The sequence below is a fragment of the Meleagris gallopavo genome, chromosome 1 (assembly GCF_905368555.1).
Source record: "Meleagris gallopavo chromosome 1, MGAL_WU_HG_1.1, whole genome shotgun sequence".
NCBI lineage: Eukaryota > Metazoa > Chordata > Aves > Galliformes > Phasianidae > Meleagris > Meleagris gallopavo.
Window position 1 is genome coordinate 119,832,344 of NC_139404.1, and position 20,048 is coordinate 119,852,391.

The following is a 20,048-nucleotide window of genomic DNA, read 5'->3' on the forward strand; positions in this document are numbered from 1 at the left end:
GCTGTCATTTCAAGAAAGCTTCATCCTGATAACTTCATTTTTATGTACCCTACTCTCTGCCGTGGCTGTAGGGGAGCTAGGCATTAGGGTGCCTTAAACTGCTTGTAAAACAAGCCTAAAAAGGGCTTCAGATCAAGTCCTCATCTCAGAGGGAAAAAAACAAAACAAACAAACAAAAAAAAAACCAAAAAACAAACAAAAAAAAACAAAAACAAAACAAAAAACCAACAAACCCTGAAGTATTATTTCAGGTATAAACCTTTTCAGTTTCTTTAGCCACTCTGCAACATCTCTACAGTCATCTTGAGCCTTTACAACTACATCTGCGTGTTTAGTGACCAGATTTACACCTTTCCTACCACTCCACCACAGGTTAGGCAGGAGGTTTTCAACTACAAATGACATGCAACTAAGAGGTATGCAAACTATTCTCTGTCTTCGCTCCAGGATTACAAGTGCATGGTCTCCCCTCTTACTTGGGGATTAGGATACTGAATAAGTTGATTGTTTATTTTTTTTGTGTAATTCCTACTTGGTTTTAGTCTACTGCAATCCCTACAGGCAATTAGCTCAGCAGCTCAGTCACAGGAGAGAAAAATCCAACACTTATGACCACAAAGCTCCTACTGGGCAACTATTGTACAATCAAACTGTGAAGTCTTTTTAGATCCCTTTTCTCCAAGCATAAGATGATTGTATTACTTAGTCTAGAAAGGAAATTCCGATAAACGTTCAGTAAACATAAATGGCTCTCTTTTACACAGACTTCAATTCGCAGTATGCTGTTGTGCGAATTTACAGCACACTAGCTGTTCTGTACTAACTCCTTACAGGGACAGTAAACACTTAACACACACATAACACAGGCATAAGCATATACCAAAAAAGCTTTACTTCTTTCTATTTTGTACTCAGTATGCATCCAAATGTTGCAGTAGTTCAGAGGGACAGAGTAGCTAGAGTACTTGACATTTACACCTTATATAGGACTTAATTTTCTGAAGCTTAGCACACAGTAAACTAGGGTCCTTTATTAGGAAGAAACGTTTTAATGTGCAAGAACACTTTATTTGTGACTCAAATGTATCTGGTGCCCTATCGGAAAGGTTTCTTTGTCAGCTCTACATTTGATCAATTAGCAATTTCTGAAATTATTTCTCACTTCGTTTTGGGAGTTTCACTGTTTCTTCCTCTGCTGCTTGACCTCTTTTTGCCCCTGCTCCTGGATCGAGAGGAACTCCGACTTCTGCTCCGACTACGTGTTCGACTGTAACTCCTGCTGCGACTGCGTCCTCTCCTCTTCCTCCCTCTGCTGCGTGACCTCCTCCTTTCTCGACTTCTCGACCTGCCAGATCGGCGCCTTCTCTTGTTTTTGCGGCGATTCTTTTTTCTTTCAGATTCCCCATTTCTCCGGTACGAATGATCTGGACTTGGGCTGCCCCTTCTCCTTGACCGGCCGTAATAGTCATCACGATGGCTCGATCTGTTTCTCCTTTCAGAGTTTTTAGACAACTGATTAGTCCGTTCTGGAGAAACGCGTATGTCTCTATTGGCCTCCCAGAACTCATTGTTTGGATTTTTAAATACGTGAAGAAAGTTGCAGTGTTTCCCTCTTGGACACTTCTGCCTTTCAAATAAGCCTGCAACAGATTAGGGTTGCTTTTTATGAACCAGACCTGTTAAAACTGCATTATACACTTACTGGAAAGAAACTTACTGAACTGAATTCTGCTTCTTTGAACAGAAAAACATGTACACGAACACCTATTTTACCCAAGATTACTTTTGTATGTACTTTTCTGGGAATTAACTTTTTAACATCTATTTAAGATGGCTATTCTTTAGCGTAAAACAATTTTATAAGTACTTTTATTAGCCTCAACTTTCAAAAAACAGACATGTAGAGAAGTCAAGTGCAATAGTAACTGCTAAGAACTGTTGATGGTTGAGACACTATTGTTGCTTTTGAAAGAGATAAATTGCTATTTTCTGCACTTCCACCTTATAATCATTACTATTTTGAAAGCTGGGCTGCAAATTTTCCAGTCCATGGCAAACCTACTAGGATGATATGAATATCATATATCATATGGCAGAGATATTCCCTTTCCTTCCTAAATCTGCAGAAGCAAATAAGCACATCTGTCTTTGAAATAGAAATGAACGTGAACTGAAGCACTGAGAGAATCAAAGCAATCACTTAACTTCCTCTTTTTCACTTCTAAACAAACTCTTTCAGTAACACACATTCTATTTCCTGAGTGTTTATGCAACTCACCACAAATAGCAGTCTTCCATCTTGTCACAGGACAAAATTCACAATGAAGCTGCCGGCCTGCGTACCATCGGCCACTGAATAGAGCAAGAGCTGCCTGACAGTCCTTTTCCCTTTAAAAAGGAAAAAAAATACCCAACATAACCAAATGCTGCAACATAATGCAGCATTATCACTGTACGATCGTTTCGGATGTTATTTCCCAGTTTTAGGATGTCATTACAGTATGGGAATAAATCATTTGGATTACACTGTTTTCATTACTGGACTTTGCAGTTCTGCAACTTGGTAAGACTGAATACTCACGTCTGATACTGGACGTACACATTTCCTCGTAGGTGAGGCTCGTAGTTGCAGCTGACCTAAGGAGATTGAAACATTACATTAGGGCAATGGAAGGCTCCTGCTATACAGCAACTCACACATGTTGAATTGGCAGCCATTCTAATTTATGACAGCACATCAGCGTGATCTTGCACATTATTTTCTTCTGAACACAGTTTTAGTCAAATACAAGGTTTAGAAAACAAAAAGGTCTTCTGCTTTATTTTTGTATGTTTCCAGCATTTTGCTCTGATTGACACTGTGACCTCTGTTCCAGTCTACAAGGCAGCTTGTACTCAGCTGTCTTGCACTGAAGTCTGGGTCAGCGCTATTCTGCAACAGCCAAATACTGCTCTGAAAACAACCAGTAGTACCTCTGTAACGAGGTGGGGTAAAAGAATCTTTAGATCAGTCTGCCTTCACACCTCTCTGAGAGTGAGATGAATTATAAAAATTGAAGTCACACACTTTCACATTTCTGAAACACAATTTTTCATAATAATTTAGCATTCAAAAATATGCAATTTGACCTTCCAAAAGCCTGTTAGGTCTCTCCTGGTCTCTCAGGAGTCTGAGACAAGTTGGCCACAATCAGGCAAGAACCCAGTTTGCCAGGCCTCAAGGCCCAGCCTGTTTTGCCTCCAGGCCTCTTCCAGCATCTGCTCCAAGTGAGACAAGCAGCTTCTTCCATCACTGTGCCTGACTGACCCTGAAAGAATAATGACTGTGTGTGCTGGATTAGGCAAGGGCTTCAGAGACAACTGCAAGCAGACATATAATTAAATATTACAGCATAAACAGTCATCCTATTCAAGATAAATAATAAGGTCAATGCAAGAACAAGAAAGAATGACATCACAACAGACATGTTTGGGTGGGAAAAGAGAAGAAGCTTGTCTCGTCAAGACCTGCCAGATTCTGGACTAGTTTCCCAGAAAGAACAGTAAGAATAAAACCTTAGGCCATGTTGGAAATGGAAGTCAGTTGAAAGAGGCATGTGCATAACATGAGTCTAAATGGTAGCAGAGACTCGACTAAATCACAGTTAAAATTCTAGCAGTTGACACCTAATTCCTAAGCATCTCTAATAAAACAAGAACACCTCAGAAAAATCAAATTAGAGTTGCACAATTGCTTCAAAAGCTAAGAAACCCTGGAGTAGAAGCTATTAATTCACTATTAGCCACAGGGACCCAAGTACATGCAACTTAACAGATAGCTGCATGTAACACACCAAGATATTACCTTCAGGATGTGAGTTTGATGGTAAGACTGTTTCAACACATTCTCCATTGAGAATCTGCATCCCATCTTCTAGAAGGGAGCACTGCTTGCTAATATCCCAAGATATGCTAAGATTCCACCATCCAAACTGTACATTTTAGTATAACAAGGCATCATTCATCTCAAGGTCTATATTTACAGGTCCCTCATTTTTTCTCACTAGAAATCATAATCCTTATAGGGAAAAAATATGTATATATCAGGAAACCAGATGCAGAAAAGGGTAGATGACAAACCTCAACACCATTTAAATAGCATCTTTACAAGATAACCAGTTCAAATTAATTCCTGCTGCTGAAGTACATACTACATTTTCAGTTCATAGTTGAGTTTATTTTATCGCATCAGTTCTACAATGACACTGCTTGGGTGTATACTCCTATTTGATAATGTATTTCATTATCATCATACCTTTGGCACAGTTCTAAGTGGCACAGTGACAGTAAGTGGCAATAGCAGCCCATACACCTTTACATCGTGTAAAAGTCTTAATCCATGGGCCCTCTGGGCTTATCACAGGCTAAGTAGAGAAGGAATTGAGAGTTACATGGACTCTCATTTTGTATGAATATCTGGCAGTATAAAAGCACAAGGTTTTGTAACAACTCAAGAGAACGGGAGAGAAGATTCATCCAGAATGCTCTGCAGAAGCACTGAGAAGTTTACAGGTGTCATGAGAGATGCACAGTTGAAGTTGACACAGTAGTTCTCTGAAGTACATGGGATTTACCTAGACCACATTGAACAGATTCTCTAAAGACTAGTAAAACACAACTGACATGGTATATGTTCAGAATTTACAAGCTGTTATACTCATATGCATACCTTGAATTGAACAACCTTCCCCACATTCTGAAACTCAGGGAGCACGTCCTCGTAGAACTCTAGGAACTGCTGGTAGGTCTCCTCGTCACTGTACTCAAGACTTGCATCAGTGTCGTAGTCATCCCTTCGACACTGCTCCATGCCAAAAGTAATGAACATCCCTCGGACAAGCAGAGTCTTACTGGATGTTGGATAGTTATGCTTGCGGGAACACCTGGAAAATTGTAGAGAAGGAAGAAAAAATATTTGCACTTTTGGCAGAAGAAGCACTTGAAACTTCAAACACTCGCCATTTTGAAAAAGTTACTACAAAAAAAAAAAATCACTAGCAGAAGATCAACATATTTCAAGTATTAAAACAGATCTTTAGGAGGAAGGACTTTTACTGGTGATGTTCTCAACAAACAGGGAAGAAGAGATTATGGAGAGAGGGGTTACGAAACAAAAGTATGTCTAGACAGACAGTTGGATGAGACTGACTTTTTCCACTTAGAAAGCTTATTATAAATAAACCCTATCTTAAGTCTGCATCGTGGGAGCCACATAAGTACTGGATCTCCCTTACTGTGTATCATCTTCAGGCTACCTTCCTCACATGCTGAAATGCAGTTCTCCCTCACAAACCTTTAGATTCACTGAGATCATGGGTGGTAGCCTCCATGTTACTTCAGTGTGCTTTATGATTGCTGTTTCAAACACTTCACAGACTAGGAGAACACACTTCTCCTTTTCATGACATGATCAGAATGACTGTCAAGATTAGTCTACTCTCATATCTAGCAGTGGCAAAGCAACAGACAAACTAGGGGAAGAGACCAGGTCTTGAAACCAGCAATTGCAGCCCTGCTGGCTCATGTTCAACCAAAATGTCCATTTACTATAGCTTTCTTCCACCATCTCTTTGAAAATGAAGTGTCTAGGCTAGCCATTCCTCCTACCAAAGCTTCATTTCTCATCATTTTGTCGTCCTTCTCTGTTCTTGCCTTTTGCCACATTTCCAATACAAAGCACCCACAGCAATATACAGGAACCAAGAATGAAATTAGCACAGATTTAACAGTACACACAGAAGAGAATTCTGGAAGAGAATTTTTATTTTATTTTATTTTTCAAAGATGCAGTGTATGTAAACTAATCAAAATGAAAAACAACATCTGACATGCCAGGCCTGCGCTAAAAGAAGAAATCAAATGTATTCTGACCAAATATATTTGAGCATTTGCCAGAGCTAAGGTAGAAGTCACTTTAATCAACAGAACCAGAATGTATCATCAGTAATGTTCTGTAACATTAGTGCATCAATTCCAGTCAGGCAACAGTTCTGTCTAGTACCACCATGAATAACAAAAACCCGCCCAAATACAAGTAATTTGTCATAAAATCATAAAATAACTTGGGTAGGAAGAGACCTCAAGGATCGTTCAAGTTCCAACCCCCTTGCCACGGTCAGAGTTCCCAACTGTTAGATCAAGTACTAGATCAGGCTGCCCAGGGTCCCAACCCTGTAGTTCCCTAGGTCCTCCTTCCTCCTCTTCTTATAAATGGGAGTGATGTTTCCCTTCTTCTAGTCACTGGTGACTTTGACTGACAGCCATGACTTTTCAAATATGATGGAGAGCAGCTCAGCATCCACATCAGCCAGCACCCTTTGGACTATGGGATGCATATCATCTAGTTCCATACACTTGTACACGTTCAGTCTCATGATGTGAGAAAGGGGGGGGTGGGGGGAAAGCAGGGCAGTTTGCTCCCCTAGTTCCCACCAAGAGGTTCATGGATGTGAGATTCAGGGAGAAGCAAGAAATATGAGAATCCTTGTTGCTAGTAAAAACCGAAAATAACAACTCACTGAGTACCTCATTCCTCTCCATATCTGCTGTAGCCAGTTCTCCTTTCTTATTTATCAGAGGAATACTCTCTTTGGCCTGTTTCTTCTGATCAGTGCACCTATAAAATTCCTTCTTGCTTTAAATATTGCTTGCCATATTCAGTTCCATCTGTGCCTTGGCTTTCCTAATCCTATCTCTGCATGGCGGATAGCATCCCTGTATTCTTCCCAGGTGACACGTCCTTGTTTCTACTGTCTGTACTTGCCCTTCTTTCCCCTCAGTTCGACCACCACATCCTTGTCGAGCCATGGTTGTTTCTTGCTTCCTCTGCCTGATTTCCTGTACTTGGGAATAGAAAGCTCTTGCACTCTCAGAAAGGCATCCTTAAAAAGTAGCCAGCTTTGCTCCACTCCTTTGTCCCTAGGAAGTTTTCTGGGGGATCTCATCCTAAAATTCCTTAAATAGCCTGAAGCTCGCACTCTTCAAATTCAGGCTCCTGACTCCACTCTTTGCCAGATCCACATTCCTCGAGATCATGAATTCAACCAGGGCATAGTCAATGCAGCCCAGGCTGCCTCCAATCTTAATGTCTTTAACAATCTCCACATTAGCGAGCACGAGGTCCAGCAACACTTCACCCCTGGTCGGTCTTTCCAATAAGTGAACCGGAAAGTTATTGCTGATGGACTGCAGGAGTCTCCCAGATCACTTGCAGCTCACCGTGTTGTTTTCCCAGCAGACATCCAGATGATTGAAATCCCCTATCAGGATGAGAGTCTGTGAGTGTGACACTTCTTTCAGCTGAAGCAAGAAGGCCTCCTCAGCAGGCTCCTCTAGATCAGGTGGCCTATAGTAGACCCTGACCTCCAACTGTCCTTTATTAGTCCCATCTCTAATCTTAACCCACAGGCTCTTAACCTGTCCTCTGTTACTCAGAGGGAGTTCCTTGCAGTCTATCCACTTTTTAAATATACACAGCAACTCCCCCACCCCTCCTGCCTTACCTATCCTTTCTAAAAAGCTCGCAGCCCTCAATCATAGTATTCCAGTTTTGTGAGCCATCCCACCACGTTTCTGTGGTAGCAATAAAATCATAGTTTTCAAATTGCACCGTTTTCCAACTCCTGCTGCTTATTTCTCATGCTGCACGCACTGGTATAGAGGCACTTCGACTGGGCTTTCGAACACATTAACTTTCTAGAGGACCCCTCCCACAAACATCTGGGACAAATTTGAGGCTTCAAAGCGACGCCACTCATGCAGCCAATCATTCAACTGATCTGTTCCCCTCCTTCTCCCAGATCCCAGTCTCCAGCTGGCAAGACTGAGGAGAACACTACCTGCACTCCTGATCCCTTCAACATCTTCCCAAGGGAACATAAAGTCTTCTTTGATATTTTTTAATTTCCTGATCACAGCCTCATGCAACCCAGCTTGAAAGACCAGCAGGGCATAGCAGTCATCTGACTCTGTCATATCTATTATCTTTTTCTTGATGTCCCAGATGTGGCTCCCAGCAAGCAGCAAACCCCTCTAGAAAGGTTATCCAGGTGGCAGATGGATGCCTCAGTGCCCCTCAGCAAAGAAGATGCTTCTCCTTTGCCTTTTTTCAGAGGCACCAATCATGACTTGAGTCCTTGGTTGTACTTTTTAAGGTGGTCACCCCTTTTGTATCCACAGGGGGTGACCACACTGCTCTCGGCCCCACCCCCACCACATCAGAGCACTGCCACCAGAGGAAGGTTAACGGTCCCCAGCAGCTGCTCCCCGACAGGGGTTCTCCCTCAACTGCCGAGGCAATCCCTTGCTTTGGCATGGAACATGTTCACCCTGGAGACAACTGCCTCACAGAAAAGACATCCTTTATAAAGCAAGATCAAGATTTTTTCAGTTTGCGCACGAACTAATGAAGCTGCCTGCCCTTCACCTCTCAAAAAAATTTATGTGCTGGTAATATTCAATTGATTACCTGTCTCCAAATCGGCAGGAACCTGTTTTGATATAGAATGGACAATTTGCTCTATCCTTCTCTGTTCCTATGTTCTCCGGGGGCTCTGGGTTATGCCAGGTCACACCGTTCTCCAGCTGTGGAAAAAAAGCATTGAAACAAAATTATGAAATGTTTTTTTCTGCTAAACAAAGTTTCTTAAGATTTTATAACACAAAGAATTGTAGTAACAATTTGTTCCTCGGTCAACAATTTCATTTGTAATCCAGAAAAAAAATGAATATTTTGACAGGCTCTTTCCATTCAGATAAGCCTGTTTGCTACTTCATGCCAATATGTACTGAGCAGCCCTTTTCACATCTGGCAGATAAAAATACAGGACTACTTACTTGCCTATCTTTGCAACAGCTCAAAGCTCAGTAATTTTATAACTGTCACTTTTTATGCAGTTAGGAGATGCTAACATAAAAGTAACCTGTCATAGGCTAGAATTAAAAACAATTAAATTCACAGTACTGGAACTAAAAGCCTCCATACTGCTCATCTCAGGCGATCAAATTAAGATTTTTGAAATTCAGATTGGGATAATCAATTTACAGGCATGAGTTGACTATCAATAAAACACATTTTAAGAAATGAATTTTCATTTTCTTAGCCAAAAGATCCGTGAAGCCATCTAGCCAAAAACTGTCATTTTAGATCAATTGAAAACAGGATTTGACCCTGCTCTCAGTTTTACTCATGACTCTCAGCCGTAATTTCTTCTCAACACAACAGCGCCATCACTTCAACTGCATGGAAGTAGCAGAACTCTGAACTGACTGATACCATGCAAAGACTGTAACATACATTTCTGTCTATTCCCTTGCAGAAATGGCTGTTAACACATCCAAAGTGCTGGGCTCAGAGCATTTTTCCACTCATATTCCAAAATAAAGAGTCAGATTGCCAACCTAAAGAACCATTTAAATGCAATTCAGAACTGAATCCTACTCCAAAGCAGTTAGTGGCAATCACACTCAATGGATAACACTAGGTTAAAACTTAAATTTCAGATTTATGCAGAATTTTAAGTAGAATATGACTATTCAAAAGTAGTGAATAGTATATCCATACATACAGGCATAAAAAGTCAGGTTATCGTCTAAGAAAATAGGAAAGACCAAATTCATATCCTCTAAGGTTCAAATGAAGACTTAATTTCCCTTACTACAAGCTGCCAGCATGAGATACACGCTATTCCAGGCATTCCAGCAGTCAGGTTCTCCCCAGACTGTTTTTTTCTCTTCAGGATCTGTGCTTTCCTATGCTGCTGAATGGTTTATTTAGAGTCAGCCATCTGCTCAAAAACCGAGTTTGTCTCGCAGCTTGAAAGGACTGACAGCTTTGTTTAGAAATTTAATCCACAAGTACACTGTTACTAGTTTCTGTTGTTGCTGTTTTTCAAAAATAGAGCACACATCAGTGTTTCCAGATTCATTTTTGACTCACATCCCCTGAACAAGAATAAGCAGACACAACTGCACTGCGATCAACCAGTCAGAAATACACTTAATTATATTCCAGTAAAGAATTGTTTACAGCTCATGCAAACCATTACATATTAAATTTATTACAGCCATTAGGTTATTGACAGCAGATGGACAACATGCTACGAGGCAAACATTAGATAGCAATTAAATTATTTTTCAGTTCTCTTTTGAAAAAGATGGAGCATACCTGGCTTTCAGCTTGATCCAGCATCTTCTGCACAGCCGCCTATAAATGGTGCAAACACAGGACTAGTGAAAATCCCATGGACACGCAAAACATCTGGTTTCTTTTGTTAAGAACCTAATTTACAATACCCCATGATTATGCACAGTGAATGTTTGATGGGGCTTGCTTGAAAACCCTAAGTTTCATTTTTGCTTTGGAGGAATTCACGTGTTACAAAGCCGTTAAACGATACATCAGACTAAACTTTCATGTAGATGATTTTCTAACCTAAATACTAGACAGCTTCAAAGTTTTCATTTTCTTTATCGAAACTATAACTGAACTACTGAACACTCAAATTCATCTTTTCATCTAGGACTACATTTAGTTACAGTTGAATTCATAATCATTTATTTGCGCTAAGGTTTTTGACTTAGAATATTCTATGCAGCACAGAAAAGCATGTTGTTTAGTAAGCCCTTGTTAAACTCAACTCTGTAACTGTTAAGTGTTAAATTCAGAAACCTGTTAAGCTTTGCTGTATCTAGTCTTTTAAAGAGAGTAAAACAATGAGAATATTCTTTCCTTTTCCTCTAACTGGGCTAAGCAAAACAACAGTCATGTTTCAAGACAAACTAGAAATTAGTCCTTACAAATTATTCTAGGAAATTTAAATATAAAGACATTGAGACATAACCAATACAAGAAAAATACACTGTTGTTGTTCTAATTTGGAACATCACAGAATTACAGAATTGTAGGGGCTGGAAGGGACCTCCAGAGATCATTTAGTCCAAACCCCCTGCCAAAGCAGGCTCATTAGGCATAATAAAGTAATAAATTAAAAAGGAGGAACAGAAAGTTAGGAAAAAATGTAATTCAACATGAAAGAAACAAACCCAAAAAGTATTTTCCCATCCTAAGGTGCAAAAAATGCCATCTTTTCTATTGGTCAGTAAGTCAAAATTTGAATAAACTCCTGTCTGAAGAGAGAGGCCAAATCAATGCACTAACTTTCCACTGCCAAAATGTGTGGCTCCACTCCCTGCTGAACACTCACCCACAGTGAGCGATTGTCAGCGCCCTCTTTGAGCCAACATAGCTCACTAGACCAGTAAAATAGTAATCCAGAAAGAAAACAAATTATTAAAAAATAAATGAATAAAAGAAAAAAACAGTTTCCAGCTAGTTCAGGAAACCAACAGGACTGAACAAACTTAGCCACAAGAAAAGGGAAGGCACAAAACCCTGCTGATACCAGACATAGTACTAAGAGAACTGTATCTCAACCTTCAATAAAGGATGAGACCATCATTTTCTCTCCCTACTCTGCAAGGAAAGGAAAGGACATGTAACGCAAGAAGAAGACAGATACAACTGCTGTTCTTTTTCCTTCATCGTGGCTATGTTATGTAACCAGTGAAGCAATCAACTGTTAAATGCAGGAGACAATGCCATTTGCTCATGTCTATTCCCCAGTTGTAGTTACAAGACACAGCATCAAGACACCTTCCAGCAGCAGTGCTGAACTTCAATCTTTTCCTAACGTGGAGAAGCTGATACGTCACAGCTGCAATTGCCCTTTACTGGCGATAGGCCAGTCCTCATTTTTTATTTGTGTTCAGGGCATCTTACGTCCAGGTTATTCAATTTCTAACACTTAAAAAGAATGTATACTTAAAAAAAATGTTATAAATTACTATCACGTTTAGCATAACTTTTTTGTCCATTTAAGGTACTCTGAAAAAAAAAAGATACGTCCTGTTGGATGAGTCAGGTAAAGAAGAGCTGTAATGTATCTTTAGATTAAGAACTCTGTTAAGGAACAGCAGAAATATAACTATATCCTCACTGGGAATTTTCTTCACCACTATGTTCAATTGAGACATTAAATAAGGACTATCTTTACCGTAAAATGTAAAAAGTACAAATACCAGAAACTGCATTCATCGTGCCTCTGTGTTTAACTGGTGTAAAAAAGTACACAGAAATGCATTAGAATCAGTTATCCTTCTGGGTAAATGGAGTTACTAGCTCTTCTTCAACAGTGAAGTATAATTTCAGCAACTTAGAACAAAGAGAAGTAATTAACAGATTCATGCACTTATAATTAGAATAAAATCCTTTTTCAACATGCATAGATTGGGGCATCAGATAATGCAAGAGGATATGTAGTATGTTTATCCTCCCACTGCCAGGAATCACCTCTCTTTCTCTCTTCTCCTGTTGCTTCTGCTGTGCCACTTCTCTCTCTTTTCTTTGCTGCTCTTCCCATTCTTCTTTGATCTTTCTCTTTATGATTAAAAAAAAAAAAAGTTACTCAAGGAAACAAATAAATACTTTATAATCACTAGAATCAAATTCAATCAAAAATCAAACAATCATGCTGTGTTTTAACTCCTTGACCATTATCATTCAGTCATAAGACACCTTATCTCTTAATAAAAACCCATTACATGAGTATTTTAATGTCTTTAATTTTGCTCTTCTAGAATGAAACGAAGAAAAGAGCTTACATTTTTAGACATATCAACATCAACAAAACTTGGTACACTACAGCAGAAGATACTAAAGTTATTACTAAGTCTTCCTTATTACCAGATATAACTATAACACTAAGTTTATATATCACCTCTTCTTCCTCTTGACGTTTTCTTGCAGCCTCTTCTTTTTCTTTCTTAAGCTTGAACTCTTCTTGAGCCTTTTCTTCCCTCAGCAACCACTGTTCGTGTAGTTTTTGTCTACCAATGAAACCATATACCTCTCAGGCAAATTTTAATGATTACCCATAACAGATGCAGTCATCGTGCATATAACTAAATTGTTAGCTCAGCATTATCTACAGTTTATCTAATATTCTTTAAGATAAGAAATTCTATGGCAATCATTCACACTCTAGAGAACTCCTGTGAAACATGAAATATAGATTGAAGATTTTATTTTATACACAGAATATATTAATACTTTTCAAAGCATGAACATGTATTTGACACGTGCTGGTTTCTAGCTTTTTTACCTTTCTGCCTCAAGTTTTTTTTCCTCTTCCTCATCTTCTTCTTCTTCGAGCTCCTCGTCTTCCTCCTCAGACACTGATTCATCTTTTTCTGTAGCTTCTGAGAAAAGACAAAGAAAAAAATGCATCCAAGTAAGTGGATGCTACAGTCACCAAAGGCAAATTTAAATCTTTGTTAAAAAAAATCACCTGGAAATCCAAAATTCTTTGCACTTACCCGAGTCTCTCAGTTTGGCAAGTGCCTGCCGCTTTTTTTTCCGCTTTTCTTTCTTCAGAATGGCTCTGTATTTCTGATGGCTGAAGATGAGAAATTATTTATGCTACCACAGCCTAACAAAGAAGTTTTAGCGTCACATATGCACTAAATTACATCATCAGCATAAAGCCCCACAATTGCAAAATAAACATATTTATATGAAACATAACACTACAGGGAAATCTGACAGTCTGGCAATAAACTCTGCAACTGTGCTTTTAGAGCTGCGTGTTGCCAGCAATAATGACAATGTTTGGACTTGGACCCAACACAGAGGATCTTCTCCTTGTTGAGCTCTGTAGCACTCATCATCATCCGCTCCATAAAAGCTCCCCTAGATACTGAACCACGGCCATCAGATAAGATCTGGCAGAAAAAAAAAAAAAAGGCATATCCTACTCGGCAGTTCTGGCATGCCTTCCAGCAAATGTTAGTTTTTTGTTCTCTTTACATGGTATGAAATTCCACATCTTTGCCCTTTTACCTACATATTCTCTACAAACAGCAGTTTTAATGCATAGATACCATAAGCATATGCAACAGCTGCTAGAGATCACAGAATCATAGAATGAGTTGAGCTGAAAGGGACCTTCAAAATCATGTAGTTCCAACCCCCTTGCTACAGGCAGCGATAACTCCCTCTAGACCAGGTTGCTCAAAGCCCCATCCAGCCTGGCCATAAAGTTCTCAGTCTCTCTTTTCCACTACAGGATCTTGGCCACACTCATAATTAGCGTGTCAGTTTGCCTGACAGTTCTGTGTGGCTGCCAGGAAGCAGCACCTTGTTCTCATTATGCTCAATATCACTTCACATAACTAAAAATCTTCTCATACCACCCCTTCTCTGTCCTTTTTTCTTTCTAGCTCCATTCTTTCTAGTCAGTTCATAGCAGGAAAGATGATCTTCAACTCTTCCCACTGCCATGACAAATAGTGATAGCAGACCAGAAGCCTGCCATTTCAGAGCAATTTTTTTCAGAGTGATTTTTTTAAAAAATCCAGATATGTAACTCAGAATCAAAAACTCACAGTTATTTGCAACTTCAGCACCTGCACAACACTGCATGCCACTCATAGCACTGTAATGGTTACCCAGGAAGTTGAGTGCCTGGCAGATGCCTCACTACATGCTCAGCCTTCTGCTTTGACTCACACAAAACCAGTATCTTCTGTAACGCCCACCACCAGGGACAATTCTCCCACTCTTAAACAGATGCCTAAGACTGACACAAAAGCACCCCTCCTGCCCAGCTCTCAGGCTTTCTCAGCAGCTGCTGATGCCCAAGAATTACAGGAAAGAGCAACTCTCAATGCTGCTAATGCACAGCTGCATCCAAGTTTGCAAGCACGCTGCCGAATGCGACAAGAGAAACCACTCAGGCTAAGAGGCACTGCCAGACGAGGCCGCCCCAACACACACCAAACTCAGGCACTTGTCGGACTCGAGTCCCCCGCCTGGTGCTTTCCTTCCCCGGCGAACGGCCGGGCAGGATACAGACAGCGGCCCAGACATCACCTGTCACCCCACACTCCCCGTCCGGCCTCACCCCAGCCCGGCGGCACCCCGTCCCCCATCCCCTTCATGGACAGCGCCGCCGGTTCACCCCCAGCACGCGGCGACGGGGGCGACGGGGGCGGCGGCGGGGCGGCGGGGCGGCCATGGCGGCACGTAGCTGCGCCACTCCCAGGCCCGGCCGCGAGGCGGCCTCGACCGGCCTACCGCGCAGCCGGGCGGCCTCTTCTGGAATTGGGCCTCGGCCCTCCATGGGCATCCCAAGGCCCTTCCCCTTCTTCCTGGATGCGATGGGGAAGCCCGGCGCGGGCCTCAACCCCGTCCTCACCTCAGCTTCCCCAGAGGGGACTCGGGCAGCAACATGGGCGCCGCCATCTTGCCTTACCGACGGGATGTCACGTGACCCCGCGACGGAAGGGCGCAAAATCCCTTCCGGTACCCGGGCGGCTGTGGTTGGTGCGCGCCGCGTGCCCATTAACCGCAGTTGTGGGCGGAGGTGGGGGTCGTTGTTGGCGTACGGCGCAGTGCCTTGAAAAGCGGGGCTTTGCATTTCGGTTTACAAAAGGGCTCTAAAGGGAAGGAGCCCGCGGAGTCCCTCCCATGGTTTTTTCAGCCCTGCTGAGTAAAGTGGTATACGTTGTGCTTCACGGCTGGGCTGCCTGTCCACTCAGCGGGTCGTGCTGGTAGTCTATAGCTGCAGGAACTGCCTGGATTATGGGTTATAATGTGTGCCTTGCTCTGGTTTATGCTGTGACGTAGATGTGAAATACAGTTGTGCCACCAGGTGAGCTTTCAGCGTGTCTTATGGCTGATAGTAACCTGCCGTGGTACAATGTCCTGCAGAGCTGAGTGAAGTCAGATGTCCAGTGAGGCTGGGGCACACCAGGCAAGTGTACTGATGAATGTAACTGGCACCACTGACACCTTCTTGCTATTAGTGCTGAGCTGCTCTATCCATCTTTAGTATAAACACATATCACAGAATTATACAATCGCAGAATATCCTGAGAATATTCCATGAGGATTGATAAATCCAACTCCTGGCTCCAGGCAGGACCACCCAAAAATCAGGCCATGTGTCTGAGGGCATTGTCCAGATGCTTCTTGGAACACCTTGGCTTGGTGGCTTGAGCCTATGCCCACTGCCTTGGGGAGCCTGTTTCAGGGCCCAACCATACTCTAGTGAAGAACCTTATCCCAATATCCAGCTTGACCCTCCCCTGTCCATCACATGCAATCCCTTCCACTCTAGTCTGGTCCTTGTAACTTGAGAGCCGCTTTGCAGCATCCTCTCTGCTCCTAGACCCAAATATCAATTATAATGCACAGAAAGTCACAGATGTGATGTGCCAAAATGTTCAGGTTATCTGTAATCAGTTTTTTGGTGACAAACATGACAGATGCAGCATTCAGATGCAACAAATTTATAGATTTTATTCATATTTTGCATAACCATTAATAATGTATATTGTTGATTAATATCTAAATTACTGTCATAAACCACCATACAGGAACTTTCTTTGTATATCCTAGAGCTAGTATATTGCATGGACAATCCAAGAGGCTGATGGTGAAGCCTGTCAGTGCAGACTAATTGTGCTCTTCTTTAACAGCATAATTAGTATCTTATTATTTATTCTGAAGCTAAAAAATATTGTGACTATTATAGACAGCAGCTCTGTTTACCCATTGATCAAGGAATATTCAGACAATGACCTTTCTAGTGGGTACTTCACCATGTTGGTTGTAGATTGCCTTTTAAAATGGAGTTGAAGATGCTATTACTTTTACTGTTTACTTGTGCAGAATCTACATGTAAAACAACACATAATTTGAAGCTTTAGGTACAGAAGATGGCAGTATTGTGCATTTTAGAACTGATGAACCATACACATCCATGAATGTTTTGAAAAAACAATTATTTCAAAAAATCATATTTTATTTAGGACTTACAACTACAACTCTTCTTCATCCTTTTAGTAGAGTAAGTACGATAACAACTTTTCTTTAAACCATCTCTAGCTCAACATTGAGAAGTTCAGTCATTTCTTTCAGTAGTATCATACATCTCATTATGGCATTTTCCCAGTACACTTGGTTTTGTGTTTGAATAGTGAAAAGGAGAATCTCTTTATAAGGCAAGGCAAAAAGCATCATCCATAACAGACCTTCATAATGATTCTGGAAAAAAGCTGTAATCCCAATAATTTCATTTGTGTCCATTTTGTTTATTCTCCTGAATTTACAGATGTAGCAACTGCTTGCTATACAAAAAACAGGTGCAGAGTTCCGTCCAACTTTATTGACCCAGTGCAGTGAAAGTTTTTTTGTCGGAAAGATACAAATACTACCATTCCACGTTGGCTAGATCCATTTATGTATCCAAAATAATGTAGATTTCTGGCCAGTAATTGTTAGTCCTTATACTGGGGTTGTAGAGCAGACACCTCTTCACATATGGTTTATTTTTGTGGAAAAGAATGTTCGCAGAACTCACTCTTCCACGTTTCCCAAAGAAAAATATGCCTACACCTTATGATCATAGAATCTTTTGAATTAGAAGGGACACTAAAAGGCTATCTAGTCCAACTCCCCTGCAGTGAACAGGAACACCTACAGCTCATCAGAGTGCTCAGAGCCCCATCCATCCTGACCTTGAGTGTCTGCAGGGATGGGGCTTCCACCACCCCTCTGGGCAACCTGTGCCAGTGCCTCACTACACTTATTGTAAAAAACTTCTTTATGCCTAATCTAAATCTCCCCTCTATTAGTTTGGAACCACTGCCCCTTGTTCTATCACAACAGATCCTGCTGAAGAGTCTGTCCCCTTTCTTCTTAGTCCCCCCTTAGACACTGAAAGGCTGCTCTCAGGTCTCCCCAGAGCCTTCTCTTCTCCAGGCTGCACAGCCCCAGCTCTCTCAACCTGGGCATATAGGGAAGGTGTTCTATCTCTAATCATTTTTGTATGTATATATGCTCCATCGTGAGAAGGTAGATATGAAGTACTCTGATTATACTTCATGCAGTAGAGAAACATTTCTCACACAACCTCAAATTGAATACCACATTCCCTTTAGATATATAAGCATTGATAAGGTCCCCCTTCAGTCTTCTTCAGGCTGAACATTCCCAGATCTGTCAGCCTTTCCGTCCTTCCCCACTGCACTGGAAGTTGCTTATTCCCAGTGCTAGCCCTACTGTGGGTGATCCTTAGTGCTTTTCACTGCAAAGTGCCTGTTTGAAGGCAATATATGAAAAATCTGGAGAGCAAATCCTTCCCACGCCTGCTAGCTAATGGCTATACTTCATTCTCAAGGGGTGAATTTTTCTAGACACTGTCTACTTCTGTGAGCACTGATAAAAATTCTGTAAACACTGTAAATACTGTAAACTACTTTTCCAATACTACAGTGATAACAGTGATTATGGGCCCCATTCCACACCGAATTCCCCCCAGAGTTAACAAAAAACTCCCATTTTAACACTTAGGCTGTACCTATAAAAGCCAGCACTGATCTTTTTGGTGCTGCTGACAGTCTTGTAGATGCTCATCTCACCAGCTTCTGAAATCTTCAGAAGCATTGCACTCGAGGAACTGCAAAGCTCTTGTACAACTGGACTTACATTTCTCTAGGTAGATTTCCATGAGTGACTAATGCTGACAGTAGCACATTGACTCTTTCCTCATAAGAGTTGAACACAACTATTTAAGACTAAAGATTAACTTCCTCAGAGTTTAAAACTGTTAATTTGTCAAATTTGAAAACTGAGGGTAAGTTTGGCCATAGCTGTTAATTAACTTATATGATGGCTATCAATATTTTACTTTCCTGGGATTTTTCCATTTTGAAGGCATTGAAAGAAGCAGAAAAGTACATTGCTAATAAGACTGAGAAGATGGAAGAGTTTTGTTTTACCAAGTGAGATGGTCTTTAAGTCTCAGTCCTTTCTTAATTTGTTTAGGAGTCTGAATTGCAGTATGCTGTTAAGTATGCACGTACAGACTATAGATGAACTTCTGGAGGTCACAAGCACTCAAAAAAAATATACTGCTATTTTCACTCAGCAGACAAATTTGTTGAGTACAAGAAGAGAAATTTTTCTTTCCAGTAATTCAGTGATATTTTTAAATTTACGATTGTGCATAGGATTCTATAGGTAATTGCTTTAAGTTGTGCCAGGTGAGGTTGGATATTAGGAAAAAAATTCTTCTCAGAAAGAGTGGTAAGGTATTGGATCAGGCTGCCCAGGGAGTTGGTGGAGTCACTGTCCCTGGAGGAGTTCAAGAAATGTGTGGATGTGGCACTGAGGAACGTGGTTAGTGGGCATGGTGGTTGGACTAGATGGTCTTAGTGGCCTTTTCCAACACTAATGATTCTATGATTCTCCATGGCTGTCACCTGTGGCTCAACAGTAGTTGGGAAAAACAAAGTTATTTTAAAAGAGAAGCTATTAAAAATCAAGAAATTGAAAACATACTCTGTAAGCATGTAGATTGTCATTTGGTGAAGCAAATTGATGTCTTACTGATTAACCAGTGGCAAATTCAGGCATTCTCAAGCAGTGCTACATTTCCAGCCAAAATGGATGAAAAGAGGCTTGGCCGAAAGTTATGCATGCATGTAGGTTTGTTAGTGAAAACAAGGTGGAAAAATGTACATCTTTTATATTGTGCTAATATACTCTCTATCTGAAAAGTTACAGTGCTTTTTATGACAATATTAAAAAAGTGGGCAGCCTGTTGGGTGCCTTTGGCACACATCGAGGTTGCTATTCACATACATACCAATTGCAGAACACATCCCTATGAGCTCTGAGCTGAGGTGTTTATCACATTGCTCCTTCCCCTGGTTCCTCCCCTCGCCACCAGGAAAATCATCAGTCTTGCTATGTGCCAGTGTGACAAATCAGTGAAATCCACCATCCTGGATGGAAGTCAGCAGCCACAGCCAGGGAATCCAGCTGTATGATCCAAGGCTGTTCGTGCTGAGTGCTTTGTGCCCACTGTGTACTTTGACACTGGCTCCATGTGTTTATAAGGACCGATTTCCAGCGGGGAGAGGTGACGACGCATCCCAACTGC

General features: G+C 41.2%; 1 protein-coding gene across 1 annotated transcript; it reads right to left on the reverse strand.

Annotated features, from left to right (window-relative positions):
- Positions 1 to 869: 869 nt before the first annotated feature.
- On the reverse strand, positions 870 to 15,400 carry ZRSR2 (zinc finger CCCH-type, RNA binding motif and serine/arginine rich 2). The gene is made up of 11 exons (XM_031557178.2): positions 15,294 to 15,400; positions 13,414 to 13,493; positions 13,200 to 13,296; positions 12,816 to 12,924; positions 12,389 to 12,475; positions 10,205 to 10,243; positions 8,507 to 8,622; positions 4,709 to 4,922; positions 2,582 to 2,637; positions 2,279 to 2,388; positions 870 to 1,640 (listed from the first exon to the last, which is right to left on the reverse strand). The coding sequence occupies exons 1-11, from the start codon at positions 15,338 to 15,340 to the stop codon at positions 1,159 to 1,161; spliced, it is 1,437 nt and encodes a 478-aa protein (XP_031413038.2). The 5' UTR covers positions 15,341 to 15,400; the 3' UTR covers positions 870 to 1,158.
- Between the last annotated feature and the right edge of the window lie 4,648 nt (positions 15,401 to 20,048).

Coding starts and splice junctions, on each gene's coding strand:
- ZRSR2 (XM_031557178.2), bottom strand. CDS start 15,340: ATGGCGGCGCCCATGTTGCTGCCCGAGTCCCCTCTGGGGAAGCTGAG. Junction 13,494..15,293: donor TCCCCTCTGGGGAAGCTGAG/GTGAGGACGGGG, acceptor TCTCATCTTCAG/CCATCAGAAATACAGAGCCA. Junction 2,638..4,708: donor GGAAGGTTGTTCAATTCAAG/GTATGCATATGA, acceptor CAATCTCCTTAG/GTCAGCTGCAACTACGAGCC.